General features: G+C 37.3%; 1 protein-coding gene across 5 annotated transcripts in view; it reads right to left on the reverse strand.

Annotated features, from left to right (window-relative positions):
- Positions 1 to 1635: 1635 nt before the first annotated feature.
- The window catches only part of LOC110465609 (calcyphosin-like protein), a 29339-nt gene continuing 15744 nt past the window's right edge, over positions 1636 to 15230 (reverse strand). For 4 of the 5 annotated variants that reach the window (XM_021521553.1, XM_021521551.1, XM_021521552.1 and 1 more), the window contains one exon: positions 1636 to 3465. In XM_021521553.1, the coding sequence (XP_021377228.1) occupies positions 3215 to 3465 (251 nt within the window). In that variant the 3' untranslated portion in view covers positions 1636 to 3214. Of the gene's footprint in view, positions 3466 to 11142; positions 12811 to 15230 lie in introns of those variants that run through there. The other variant, XM_021521550.1, reaches the window with a different exon arrangement.

The following is a 15230-nucleotide window of genomic DNA, read 5'->3' on the forward strand; positions in this document are numbered from 1 at the left end:
TGGAGTCGTTGGTACGTGTGGAGTCGTTGGTACGTGTGGAGTCGTTGGTACGTGTGGAGTCGTTGGTACGTGTGGAGTCGTTGTAACAAGCGTGTCCATGTGGTAATGTTAAGTGGTATCGGAGAGTTGGGATGGTTGGTTAGTTTGGTGTAATTGTACAAACGTGTTTATTTTAGCTTTTTTTGGTAATATTCAGTGGTATCGGAGAGATAAGATGGTTGGTTAGTGTTTGTTTTATTGGTAATTAAATATCTATATGTGTTTATTTTTAGCGGTATGGGAGAGTAGGGATGGTTGGTAAGTTTGTGTAATTTTACAAACTGTCTGGAATTGGATTTGAATAAGTAATAGTTACTGCAAACGCGTTTTAGCGGTTTTTTTGGTTTGTTTGTGTTTTACGTTCTATTAACAGCTATGGTCATTTAAGGACGTGCCATTTGGTGGCGGAGAAAAGCCGGAGTTCCCAAAGAAAAACCTATGACCTACGGCCAATACCTGGCGACTGCCCCACGTAGGTCTCGAACCCGCCATCCAGTGGTGGAGGGCAAGTGGTAGCAGAATGTCAGACGCCTTAACCACTTGGCTACCGCAGCCCCTGATGGGCTTAACTTTAAATGTGTTGGGTGAGGTTAAAAGTGAAGGAGAAAGTTTGGCTGTCAGTAATACTATTATTTAGTAGTGGTTATTTGAATTGTTCGGTGCCAAACCATGCATGTGTGCTGATGCTTTGTGGTCAGGGTTGGAAATAACAATTTCGTGATTTTTCATTAATTGTAGCACAGTTGGACCAGGACACTTCTATTGATCAGGTAGCTCAATCGGTTAGAGCGATGGATATAACAGTTGGACCAGGACACTTCCATTGACCAGGTAGCTCAGTCGGTTGTAGCGCCAGTATAACAATATGAAGTTCGGGGTTCGAATCTGGGTAAAGCCCCGCTGAATTTCTCACTCAGAACACTTTTGTTTATCGGAAATCGGAAATGATTTATCAAAGCTGTAATCATGCCGTCAAACAACGAATCAGTTTCTTATACTTAGTTCCATTGTTAGCAGTGGTACGGGGATCCTTCAGCATGGAGTCTTCACACAAGAGAACCGAGAAGACAAAAATAATAGTATGTATTTTTTTCTAAATAAGCGATCAATATCAAGAAGACGTGTGCCTTCGGTCTTGGTGTTTTTTTGCCTGTGTTTTTTTGCCTGTGTTTTTTTTATTCTGTTGGACCTCTGATGATTGCCTTCCAACACACGTAGCTGTTAACGTCATTTAGGTCAGGGGTTATTTTACCAACGATGCCGTGAACTTATACCAAACAAACAATATCTGGTGTTGCCGCTAGCCCTACCTACCCTTATTTTTTGTGTCTACCCTAAACTGTTTAAGGCAATTTCCAAATAAAATTAATTTTAAAAATAAAACTTGTTACCTACCTATCCTAAATTTTTCCAACATGTTACAAGAAACACAGTTTTTTGTCTGGCCTTAAAATCAAAAGTATATATAACATTTGAAGTTTCTGTAGTTATGTAACTAAGCACACATCTTCATGATAAGCAAATAAAAATGTGTTTGGTGTTTGAAACATTATTTAAAGATCTGAAGACGGCATTTTATTTTTATTTTAATCATAATTACAAATTAAGATATATACATATTTTAATCATAATTACAAATTAAGATATATACATATTTTCAAAGTTAAATTGTACAAACATACAGGATTAAATAAATGCAGATTTTCTTTTAAAAATACATTTTATACAAAAAGAATAAATAAGTATAAAAATTGTGGTTGCATCATTTGATTCGTTTTATTGGAAAACATTACTGTTAAAATAACCTCGTGAGTTCGGACATCCCGGTTTGCGAACAAAAAAATCGGGACTGGAGAATATGACAGATCAGTTAAACAGTGAAAAGATCGCTTAAAGCTGTACGTTACCTTATATGTTTTAATACTCCTTTTTAAAAGAGTTCTACATTAATGACTCCGTAAACTATCAATTATGGTTGAAAATATCGACTGGTGACAAATGTTTGAAAAATATACACGGATTCATATTATAAGGTATTCCATGAAAATATTAAAGGGAGGTGATCGCTGGTATTTAAAATTAGACAGTCTATATCATGGAAAAGATGTCTAATGCTTAATTACAAGCGTCTGGAAAGACCAGATTACCTGTGGGTTTTTTTCTATTCTCATCACTAGTTATCGAAGAGCGACGCCTAGTGGGGAGAAACGGTATCAAGGCAGGTAAGCTTGTGTCTGAAAATTGAATTTTCCCGATCATCTTTGTCCGAACTACCGAATGTTCGTATTTTAATTTGACAGCTGAAGCATTATATCGGTGACGATGATAACATTTTATCATACTTTGATTCCCGTTTAGAAGTGTCTATTACTTTAAACCATCTCCAATGAGGTACACGTCACTAAAACGTGTATACAAGACACTGCCGGTCTTTTAGTTAAAGTGTCTGTTGTGATGATAGAAATCAAGCGTAATTTTATACATGACATTTGAAAATTTGAAAAAAATGTTTGCAAGAATAAGTTTTCAGTCGTTAAAAAAAGCTTTCCTCACATTTTTGACACAACTATAATCCTCCATTCGAACTTCAGGCTCACTGTCGTTAAAACAATTGTTCTATTTATCCGGATCCAAATCTGCCCTGTTACCAAACAAAACATGTTCAAAAAATATCTTTATATGCATTTTAACCAGACAAATGATTCTTTTCTCGACCTAAATGGTATGTCCTAATATCTACACATATTGGCCAGATAGAAGTTTTTTTGTGATCTCTCAGGCTCTGTCTCCGTAGAATATTCACAGTCTCATCGGAAACCCATCAGATTTGTCCTAGAAACGCCATATATAATTTCTTCACTTCTAACTTCCATCGGAAACCCTCTGGATTTGTCCAATATACTTCATATATAATGTCTTCATTTCCATCGGAAACCCTCTAGATTTGGCATAAATAATATGCACACTTTCTTGTCTGAACATAAGCCACATGCATAGAGAAATAAATACAATTTTGTTATTCACGTTCATTTTTCATATAAAAGAAGATCCAAAAAAGTTCCTCAGGGGAAAGAATACGGCCAAAAGTATATTTTTAAATGCCAATTATTTACACATAAAAGAATGCACTTCTTTTGTCAAAATCATTGTTATAAATCTCAAATGGTTCTTATGTCTATTTTTTGTTGTTATTTGAACCTTTCTTCGGAAGACCGTATGACGCCCTCATTGTGAGGTCAAAGTACGCGTCATCATCATAAAGTGCGCTGACTCCAGCGTAGTAATCTAGGAATTCCTCTCGCGTCACTACTCCATCCGGGTTATTTTGGTCGTCAATGGTATCCAGGAAGCTGCGCAGTGTTTCCTCTTCCGTCCACTCACCGGATAGGTACTTCGGATGACGTTTCACATTGTCGGAGAACCTAACTGAAAATACACAAAATCACACTAGGTGTTAGATACTTTTTCGAGCTGATGCATGGAAAGGAACTGCTAATTGATTTCAGACATTAAAGGGATATTTCAACCAAATATTATGACGTCACAATCGTATGGCATTACCACTATATATTTCCATTTGCTCTGCATTCCCGCTATATAAGTTCCTTACCAAACAAAAAAGAAAGATATCATATCATAATTATCACATAATTCCCATTGGTGTAGTGATATGAAGAACATTTTCATGACGTCGTTTTGACCGACGTCACTATTATAAGTGTATTATTGACGTCACGAAATAATTGTCGCAATATGCATTCCTCGTGGTAACCGGCCATCCGTGCTACTGAATTAAAAAACCCAGTTGATCAATGTAACTCGCAGCAATTTATGTAGTTATGTTGTATAAAAGGTGAATATTCCTACGGTGGAATATATTGATTAAATTGTTGAAATGAAATTGATGATTTTGTGTTTATTTCCCCGAACTATTTTTTTTTTGCTGGGAACGGTCGCGTGTACTCGTGACGTCACAAGAACAGGTCCCATAGACAGACAGCGCGAAATTTGACTTTAAAATGCGATAACAGGTTGGAAATAAAATTAAATCTTAAATTAAAAACGTAAATATAAGTTGTTTCAAACTGCCTTCTTTGGAATGTTATTGTCCTATAATTCTCACAGGATTGCAGACAAATTAATCATAACGCGTGTTATTCAATTTGTCTGCAATCCTGTGAGAGTTATAGTACAAGAACTTTCCAAAGAAGACAGTTTAATACTTAAATCACCTTACCACATTCAGATGTCATTCATAAAGGCTATGAATTGCATGAGCCGATTGCTGACGTCATCATTATTATGACGTCATAACTGTTACGTTAGATATCACTGACCCCCTGGACGTCTGACTGTTCTATTCGTTGAACAAGCACATACGATAAATCCATTATTTGAACTAAATGCTAAATACTGATAGGTGTAACCTAATTTTCTGAGATATTCAGATTTCAAAATTGGTAAATATCAGTAATAAACTGCTTTCAGTTGGCATTCAAATGCAATATGAATGCCAACTGGACAAAGACAAATCCAACCTATGAACTAGTGCGTTTCATTAAATACTACTGCCTATGAATGTCAACTGAAACCAGTTCAATGCTAACAACAATTCTCGCTTTGTCGCATGCAAACAGTTTGATTTTAAAATTATATCTACGCCCTATGATCCTATATTACCTGCCTAAAACTTGCATATTTAATACAATTACCGTCATGGCATTACAAGGGCATTGCTCATATACATAGCTATACTGTCTAAAACAAGAGGCTCAATGGGCCTGAATCGCTCACCTGGTATTAATTTCACACTTGTTATCTTAAAAGTGGACTAAAATACAACTACAGGCAGAATATCAGTGTTTGATTAGTAAGAACATATAAAAACATTTAAACATATGACACCCGTGACCTTGAATGTCGAACAAGGACATAAGGTTGAACAGAATTTATAGTCTTCCAACCCAGCATGCTTCTAGCAAAATATCATTACCCTGGACGTTTTAGTTATACATAACAAATCATTTAAAGATTTAAACATATATTGACCACTGTGACCTTGAATATGGGCAAAGGTTATTCATTTGAACAAACTTGGTAACCCTTCATTACAACATGTTAATGGCCAAATGTCATCACCATAGGCCTCTTGATTATTCAAAAGAAGTTGTTAAAATGTTTTCAACATATTTGACCCCAGTGACCTAGAATATGATTCATGGTCATTCATTTGAACAAACTTGGTAGCCCTTCATTCCAGCATGTTACTGGCCAAATATCATTATCTTAGGCCTCTTGGTTATTCAGAAGAAGTTGTTTAAAGGTTTTATATATATTTGACCCCTGTGACCTTGAATATAAATCAAGGTCATTTATTTAAACAAACTTAGTAGCCTTTCATCCCAGCATGTTACTGGCCAAATATCATCACCCTAGGCCTCTTGGTTATTCAAAAGAAGTTGTTTATATGTTTTAAACATATTTGACCCTTGTGACTTTGAATATTAGTCAATGTCATGTATTTGAACAAACTTGGTAGCCTTTCCCTGCAGCATGTTACTGGCCACATATTATCACCCTAGGCCTCTCTGTTATTCAGAAGAAGTTGTTTATTTTTTTTAACATATTTGACCCCTGTGACCTTGAAAACTGATGAAGGTCATTTCTTTGAACAAACTTGGTAGCCCTTTATCCCAGCATGCTTCTGGCCAATTATCATCACACTAGGTCTTTTGGTTACTGAGAAGAAGTTGTTTAAAGTAAAAAGTTGACGCCGGACGAGGACGGACGACGGACGCCGCACCATGCCATAAGCTCACTTGGCCCTTCGGGCCAGGTGAGCTAATAAACTGCAATTATGCATAACTTGTGTCAATCATAAATTGCACAGTTACATCTTCTCCAATACTAAACAACTCTTATGATGCCATTGCTAAATGAAAATCATACGTCGAATCAAACTATGTAGGACTGCATTAATGCTATTTGTAAGACCGCCAAATGATTTAATTTCTTTTGTGATGGTCCGTTTCAACTATTTAATGGTATGAAATGTGAATTCTTCCGTATGAAAGTCAAGCATAATTTGTATTTACTTTTATCTTTAAACCTCACACATCAAAAACAATTCCAGTCTTGCTGGCGGCGTTTATAATTAAATGTGATCTCATACACAGTGTAATGCACGTGTCGGTGTTTAATTCTCTCCCCGTTACATACCCCAGCTTGCACACAATTGCAAAACAAGAAATTATACCAGCCTACCTGAATAAGAAAAAAAATATTACCATGTGTGTAATTCAGCATACACCGCATTCTTTTCAGAGATATAGTCCCATAATCATGAACAGAATGGCAGACAAATAAAATAAGCGCTTCATGAAATATATGTCTGTTATCTTGTAAAATTATAGTACTATTACTCCGATCTTGTTATCTTGTACATAATTATAGTACTATTACTCCGATCTGTTATCTTGTACAGAATTATAGCACTATTACTTCGATCTGTTATCTTGTACAGAATTATAGTACTATTACTCCGATCTGTTATCTTGTAAAATTATAGTACTATAACTCCGATCTGTTATCTTGTAAAATTATAGTACTATTACTCAGATCTTGTTATCTTGTACAGAATTATAGTACTATTACTCCGATCTGTTATCTTGTAAAATTATAGTACTATTACTCAGATCTTGTTATCTTGTACAGAACTATAGTACTATTACTCAGATCTGTTATCTTGTACAGAATTATAGTACTATTACTCAGATCTGTTATCTTGTAAAATTATAGTACTATTACTCCGATCTGTTATCTTGTAAAATTATAGTACTATTACTCCGATCTGCTATCCTGTCCAGAAATATAGTAATATTACTCCGAACTTGTTATCTTGTACATAATTATAGTACTATTACTCCGATCTTGTCCCCCTGTACATAATTATAGTACTATTACTCCTATCTGTTATCTTGTAAAATTATAGTCCTATTACTCCGATCTGTTATCTTGTTCAGAATTATAGTACTATTACCCCGATCTGTTATCTTGTACAGAATTATAGTAATATTACTCCGATCTGTTATCTTGTACAGAATTATAGTACTATTACTCCGGACAGAAAGCAGCTCAGTCCTTTCATTAAAACTTTTCAAATTTTTGACAAAATTGATATTAAAATTTCCTACTTCTTCGTCAAAATTTGAGGTAGATTATTAATTCATTGAGCATCCAGCATCGGATATCAGTCAGTTATCGTCACATTTATAATGACGTCATGGTCATCAGTCCAGATTTATGGTCTAAAAATCCCAGCTGATTTTGTAGTGTTTTTTTTTTTTATAAATTTGTGTTGCAGACTAAATGTAAATATACTATGATAAATCTGGTCATCTTTTCAAATAGTGAGAGAAATTCTAGTCCTGATCCATTATTTATTCGATATATGGGTAAATTCGATAAAGCGCCCGAATCCTTAATCACTTAAATCGGTACATCGCCATTCGTCAAACTGATATATCACAAAATTCGACAGACCATCATTTGTAGATCGGACAACATCTGACGGTATAACAAGATATTGCCCTGACAATGTTTCCCTTGTTTCCTCGTTATACTGCCACTTTTTTGAGGATGTTGAATTTGGCGGTATAGCGAATTGTTCTCACTAGATGTTATACATTTGCTTCTAAAGGCAATGATTTAAAACATATGACTAAATTATCCCATGAATATCCATATTGATGATTTAAACATGTTTTCTTGTCACATTTCCGTGTCGTCATTTCCGTATTTCCGTAACAGAAACAGTTTTTAGAAAGCTGAGATTTCCATAAAATTGTCCATATGGTTGTATAGCAATCATGTGAGCTTCCAACTTCCATCGGATTCTGCTGGTTGATTATTACGAAAGGCTGGAACCTCCTTAACTTGAAAACCGACCAGATATGTGTCTAAACAAAACCCCACTGTTTGTTTAATCACCGGCCTCGGCAGACACAAGTGACGGACCGGCCTCGGCAGACACAAGTGATGGTTTAACCCGTGCATTTTTATTCAATAAGGAAAGTTGATTTGATTTCTTCATTTCCAAGTCGGTTTTTAGACGAATTGAAGGAACACAGGGGTTGACGAGTTGGAGGTGGACTGATGCACTTTCCTACGAAGACTTTGACCTCGCCAAGCAAACGGTTTTCAAGAAACCTCATTAAAACATGTTATATTTATCATCAACGCATAAGAAGAAAAATGGTGTACCATCTCGGCCCAAACTTCTCCCGTCAGATAAACTGACCCGGAATTGATCCATGTCTTCTGTAAACACATATTAATGCTAGTAGTCCGAATGACCACAGAATGGTTGTTTATTCTAAGCACAGAAACCAGACCCATTGAATTATATTTACATTAACATTATCTATACAACCCTTTCGACCCGGTAGCAAGTAATAGTACATATTTCTTTAGTTTATCAGTCGTTTGACCTTGTATGACCTTTCTCGGGATGAGCTGAGATCTTCTGTAATCACCATACATTGATTTACGGTCAGAATCCCAAGTTCAACAGTCCAACGCTCGCTCGTGCGTATTTATCTAGTCATACACAAGCTTTAGCTAAATGTCAATAACAAGATAACTTCAAGAAACTGCAATTGAACTTTTATAAGAGAGCTTAATTTTCGCGTCATCGCTAGCTGTTCGTGTATAGTAGAGGGTGAAGGTAAAGGGCACAACTACATCCGCTATAATCGCGAGACAGAGTCTGTTTTGGTCTGTAAGAGCATTTCTTCTAACAGTAGACGAAGCAACAGAAGGACCTCTTTGCTGGCTTAGAGTTACTTCCCCTGTGAACATTTTTTCTATATGCTTTGCGGTCCTCCATAAATTGGACTTTTATATTAATAGTATGCTTTCATGATTCCCGCATGGAAACATTGGTTAAGTGCATGCTTTGCAATATAAAGTGACTGAATTTAGGAGAGGGATTTTTTGGAGAGACATAATAAATCATTCGTTTAGTATCAGATACTTGGATTCACAAACATTTCGTGAGACATGCATTTTCGTGCTAATTCGAAATGAATGTGGATCGTGAATTCAAACAGCTTTAAAATCAATTTATAAAACCTTTTCAAAGAATTATTCATGATAGGACCTATGAATATTATCATAACTTTGTTGTTTTTTATCGAATCTTAATAATGGCTGAGTAACATAAGTAATTTAGAGTGCACAACCACGAAAATAAATATTCATGAAATTTAACTGAATAACAGCTGTATCGACCAGCCACGTACCGTATAATGCTACTCGTGTCGCTACTGGCCTGGAACCCTGAGATAATGAGGGTTATAATTTGCCATGTTTGATAAATGTTTGCTCGTATTTCATACCAGTCGAGTGAGTTATTGATTGACAGCTAATTGACAAAGCCAACCATTACGACATAACGAAATGTACACGACCAATCACATCCCAGGTAACACAAGAATTAGTGGTGTAGATTACCTTGTTCAATATAGAGCTTAACGCACACAGCTGATTTTGTACAAGTTAATAAGCATCAGCATCAATCCCTCCCCTCAATATTATAATCCCCCTTCCCTCCCCTCAATATTATAATCCCCCTTCCCTCCCCTCAATATTATAATCCCCCTTCCCTCCCCTCAATATTATAATCCCCCTTCCCTCCCCTCAATATTATAATCCCCCTTCCCTCCCCTCAATATTATAATCCCCCTTCCCTCCCCTCAATATTATAATCCCCCTTCCCTCCCCTCAATATTATAATCCCCCTTCCCTCCCCTCAATATTATAATCCCCCTTCCCTCCCCTCAATATTATAATCCCCCTTCCCTCCCCTCAATATTATAATCCCCCTTCCCTCCCCTCAATATTATAATCCCCCTTCCCTCCCCTCAATATTATAATCCCCCTTCCCTCCCCTCAATATTATAATCCCCCTTCCCTCCCCTCAATATTATAATCCCCCTTCCCTCCCCTCAATATTTTACCCTTCTTCACTCAACATTATATTCCAATCCCCTCAATATCATACACCTCTAACCTTATCCTAATTTTATGTTCCCCTCCTTACAATATTATCGCCTCTCAATTTTTTACTTCCTCTCCCCTCCCCTCAATATCATACTCCTCCTCATCCTACCCAAATGTTATGCTCCGTATCCTCAGTCTTATACTCCCTCTCGTATCCTCAATCTTACACTTCCTTCACTATCATCTTATACTCCCTCTCGTATCCTCAATTTTATACTCCCTCCCGTATCCTCAATCTTACACTCCCTCCTGTATCCTCAGTCTTATACTCCCTCCCGTATCCTCAATCTTACACTTCCTTCACTATCATCTTATACTCTCTCTCGTATCCTCAATCTTACACTTCCTTCACTATCAACTTTTACTCCCTCTCGTATCCTCAATCTTATATTCCCTCTCGTATCCTCAATCTTATTCTCCCTCCCGTATCCTCAACCTTATACACCCTCCCATATCCTCAATCTTATACTCCCTCCCGTATCCTCAATCTTACACTCCCTCCCCTACCGTCAATCTTATACTGCCTCCCCTACCGTCAATCTTATACATCCTCCCCTACCGTCAATCTTATACTCCCTCCCCTACCGTCAATCTTATACATCCTCCCCTACAGTCAATCTTATACTCTCTCCCCTTCCGTCAATCTTATACATCCTCCCCTACCGTCAATCTTATACTCCCTCCCCTAACGTCAATCTTATACATCCTCCCCTACCGTCAATCTTATACTACCTCCCCTACCGTCTATCACATACTCCCTGCCCTACCGTCAATCTTATACACCCTCCCCTACCATCAATCTTATACACCCTCCCCTACCGTCAATCTTATACACCCTCCCCTACCGTCAATCTTATACACCCTACCCTACCGTAAAAATTATACTCCCTGCCCTACCGTCAATCTTATACGATTGCCACTCTTGAACCCCTTCCCCTCCATTATCATCAATTTTGAAGTCTTCCTTTCCTACCATTAGTCTAAGTTATATGTCTAACTTCAACGTTGACGGGATAAGAACTGTATCGCACCACACCCTACCTTTCAGATCTTCACATTGTAGCTGACCATCGTTGTTAACGTCCAGTGTTTGAAACGTTTCCATGATGACGTCATATCTCAGTTGGGACATGGCAGGCCGTAACCTGTTGTGGAATTCCTTAAAATCAACCATCAGATTATCGTCTGTATCGAACGAGCAGAACAAGAGCTGCATCTCCTCGTCTGTCAGGGGATCTTCGAGCCCAAACCTCTGTATCCCGATCTTGAACTCATCCATGGATAATTTTTTGGAAAAGTCAATATCCATGTGCCTAAAGATTACCGAGAGTTGTTTTAAACCACCACATCCCCTGGAAAGGACTGCCCCACGGATTCTAGACATAAGCTCGATCCCTTTGTCGGACAGGTCCCGTTTCCAGGAATTATACATTTTTGATTCCTATACCGGCTCGTAATATGATTTTATAACAAGGTTTCTCCTAGTTATAGGATTATACTATTTTACCGCTCCAAAACTCTATTAGTCAAAATCATCAGTGAAATTCCTCATGGAAATTTAGCAAAAACACAATTGTTGGACTTTCTCTTATAACAAGTAATTGAATTCCGCTATGAGGATCACAAATATATCACTCCCTACGCGCTGTTAAAGTTCTGTCACGAAGGGCGCATGAGAGGACCTTGTGGACGAGTGTGAAGAAATTTAACTTCAGGACATCACATATCAATCATCCTTATTTTTTGCTCCTCATGTTATCAAAAGGCACGCGAAACAATTTCCGGTACGACATATAATGCCAAGACACACGCAACACCACTTCCGGTGTAGAACTAGTAAGGCGGCAAAACTCTTCAGTTTATAGATAGCTCTGCTGGAATTCAGAGGCGTTTTGGACGGAAGCTATCAGTATATCTTACAGTAGTTGACTTTGGTTGAGGTCAACAAATGTTTCGTTCAACCCGGCAGCTTAACTATTAACCGAAGCTGCGGGTAATTGATCCTCAGTCTATAGATGTATTTCAGGCATGTAGATGCATTACATAGCAGCAAGTACAATCAAATATTTTTAACTCCACAGCAAAATGCAGATTATTTCACTTGTACATTCCCCTGAATAGTTCGTTGCTTTTCTAGTCTATTCGAGACTAAGAGTTCCACGGCAGTTTATTTCTTATATACAACTTGGCTTCCTTAGACTCCAGTAGTATACACGTGTACTATTTTACGGTACATTTAGAACCCTCCAGGTGTTAAAGTGTTGTACATCTGTCTATGTACTGTATGTAGTTTTCACGTTGTTGCCTATATATAGGTAGTCCCATTTGGATTTCTAATTGCCGTATAACCGGTTTTATTCAGAAATACTAACACATTTGTATTTCCAAGTCGCCAATGCGTGCCATCCAAACATACGTGTTTGTTTAGTTTTCAAATGAACCTAATTATCCTGTAGCCACTGTTTTCGAATATCACACACGTGTTATACAGGCCAATTAAGAACTGTGTATAGCTATCAAGCCACTCAACAATTATCTGCACAACGAAAAGTTAATTTGCCATTCGTGATAATGACCTTACCATGTCCGCAGCGTTCGCTATGAAAATACATGCGAAATTTTTAATAACCAACCTGCAAATAGCCGAACACATCCGTCACTAGGAAACGGTTCCCTTGCCCGCAGTATACATACCTCCACACACGTGCTCACGCGTGTTATCAGCTGGAGATGTTGTGCCACCGCCGTACCCTTGGTTACGGATCAACAGTAAAAAAATCCAATTGTGTTTAATTGTTACATACGCTTTAAACCGGTGAATACAAAGAGATATGGGCGACTGCCATCTCTCTTACCGTGTCTCTTCCTGATACGTAAACTATTTCAGGCGACCATATAAATATTTGTGTTAAATATCAATAATATAACAGGCGAATTCTTTTTCAAAGTCGTCTTTGATTCTGATGAGCCCGACGACGTGAACCAGATTAATAAATCGATATATCGATTTTACAATGAATTAGGCTGGGACAAATCGAATCCTTTTACACTTCTGATTTCGTTTCAGTTTTCCAGTAGATTTAATTCTATAGATTCGTTGGAACTTGGTGAGGCCGTTATTGAATAAGTCAGCATGGATGCCTGTGACGTCCACGCATGTTAAGTGTTTTTGTAAAAAACAGATGTTTCTTACTGTTCAATTAAAAGTCTAATTTCCGGAGATTCGGTATTTTATTAAGTATTAAGAACGGTGCGTGTTTTTTTCGTATATCTTGAACCCAGTTTTTCTAAATTCTTTTAATTTCCTGGTACTTTTAAGTGAAATTCTTAATTTCAAATATTTTGTTGCATTTTTTCTTTTAGTAATTTATAGAAACATGAGTATTTTTCTTTATTAAATCTGAGAGTTGTGATTTCCCTAGGGACATGTTTATGGTGGATCAATGATTATAATTTGAATTTTCTTTAAGGTTCGCCGTACCATTGCAAAAAAAACCAAAAACCAAAACAAACTGGAGCTACTTATTGGAAACAAATTTCCCGGCACGACTATAGCTTTGATACCTTTATTTCTGAAGAGAAAACTACAACTTACGGGGCTTTTATTCAAATATGCTAAATATAAAATAAATAACATAAACAACAAAAACAGTGCCATGCACGTGAACAAATGAAGTTGTGCTTGACCGGTATTCGAACCACGAACTTCAGATTGTTGTTTATCGATCTAACCGACTTAGCTATGTACCAAGTTAAAAGGGGATCAATTTAAATACGACAAAACCCACAGAGAGACAGGAATCCTTAATACTATGGAAGTGGAACCTCGTTAGTGAAGACATTTTGGTTTGTGTTTGAAGTGGCACTTCGTTAGTCCGGACATTTTAGTTTGTGTTTGAAGTGGAACCTCGTTAATCCGGACATGTTGGTTTGTGTTTGAAGTGGAACCTCGTTAGTCCGGATATTTTGGTTATGTTTGAAGTGGCACCTCGTTAGTCCGGATATTTTGGTTTTAATTGGAACCTCGTTAGTCCTGACATTTTGGTATGTGTTTGAAGTGGAACCCCGTTAATCGCGACATTTTGGTTTATGTTTTAAGTGGAACCTCGTTAATCGCGACATTTTGGTTTGTGTTTTAAGTGGAACCTCGTTAGTCCGGACATTTGGTTTGTGTTTGAAGTGGAACCTCGTTAGTCTGTATATTTTGGTTTGTGTTTGAAGTGAATCCTCGTTAGTCGGACATTTTGGGTTGTATTTGAAGTGGAATCCCGTTAGACCCGATATTTTGGTTTGTGTTTGAAGTGGAACCACACTAGTTCCGACATTTTGGTTTGTGCTTGAAGAGGAACCACGCTACTCCCGACATTTTGGTTTGTGCTTGAAGTGGAACCCCTCTAGTGATGATATATTGGTTTGTGTCTAAAGTGGAACCTTGTTAATCCGGACATTTTGATTTGTGTGTGAAGTCGAACCTCGTTAGTCCGGATATTTATTTTGTATGCTTAATGGGGATCGTTGGAACGGTCATATTGGAACTTTGTTAGACCGGACCCTTTTTTACAGTGGAATCTCGTTTGTTTGTGTATACAAGGGAATCTTACAATGTATAAGTCTTAACACCTTAGTTTTTGTGTACATTTAAACCTTGTTAGTCCGGACACTGATTTTCCGGATGCATATATTCGCAATACCGCCAATGGATTTTAGGATTAATTATACAATATACATGTAGCACATCTACAAAACAAAATGAAAATTATCTTTGAGGGAACGTTGAATCAATGGAATTCACTCATTTACAGACAATTATAATAGCGGATTTATGATTGATGCCAAACACTTGTTATTCTACTTTTATACCGGCCTCTTTATTACATTATCGCTGTTCTGTTGATTCAAACTATCGATCTTTGAGAAATCAATCAACATCCATCAATTAAACAGCTCAGCAGTTACCCATGACACGTTTTTTTCTGTTTTGTCTCGCGTCTGTTTATTGGTAACACAGGGGGTGGACTATTACGCAATAACTACAGACTTGCATTTATCACTGAAGCTTGTCCCTCATCAGTCAATGTAGGTGTAATAAAGGGATGCTAAACAGCATATATCACAGTAGGTTTTCCCTT

Source organism: Mizuhopecten yessoensis, unplaced genomic scaffold (assembly GCF_002113885.1).
Source record: "Mizuhopecten yessoensis strain PY_sf001 unplaced genomic scaffold, ASM211388v2 scaffold11093, whole genome shotgun sequence".
NCBI classification, from domain to species: Eukaryota; Metazoa; Mollusca; class Bivalvia; order Pectinida; family Pectinidae; genus Mizuhopecten; species Mizuhopecten yessoensis.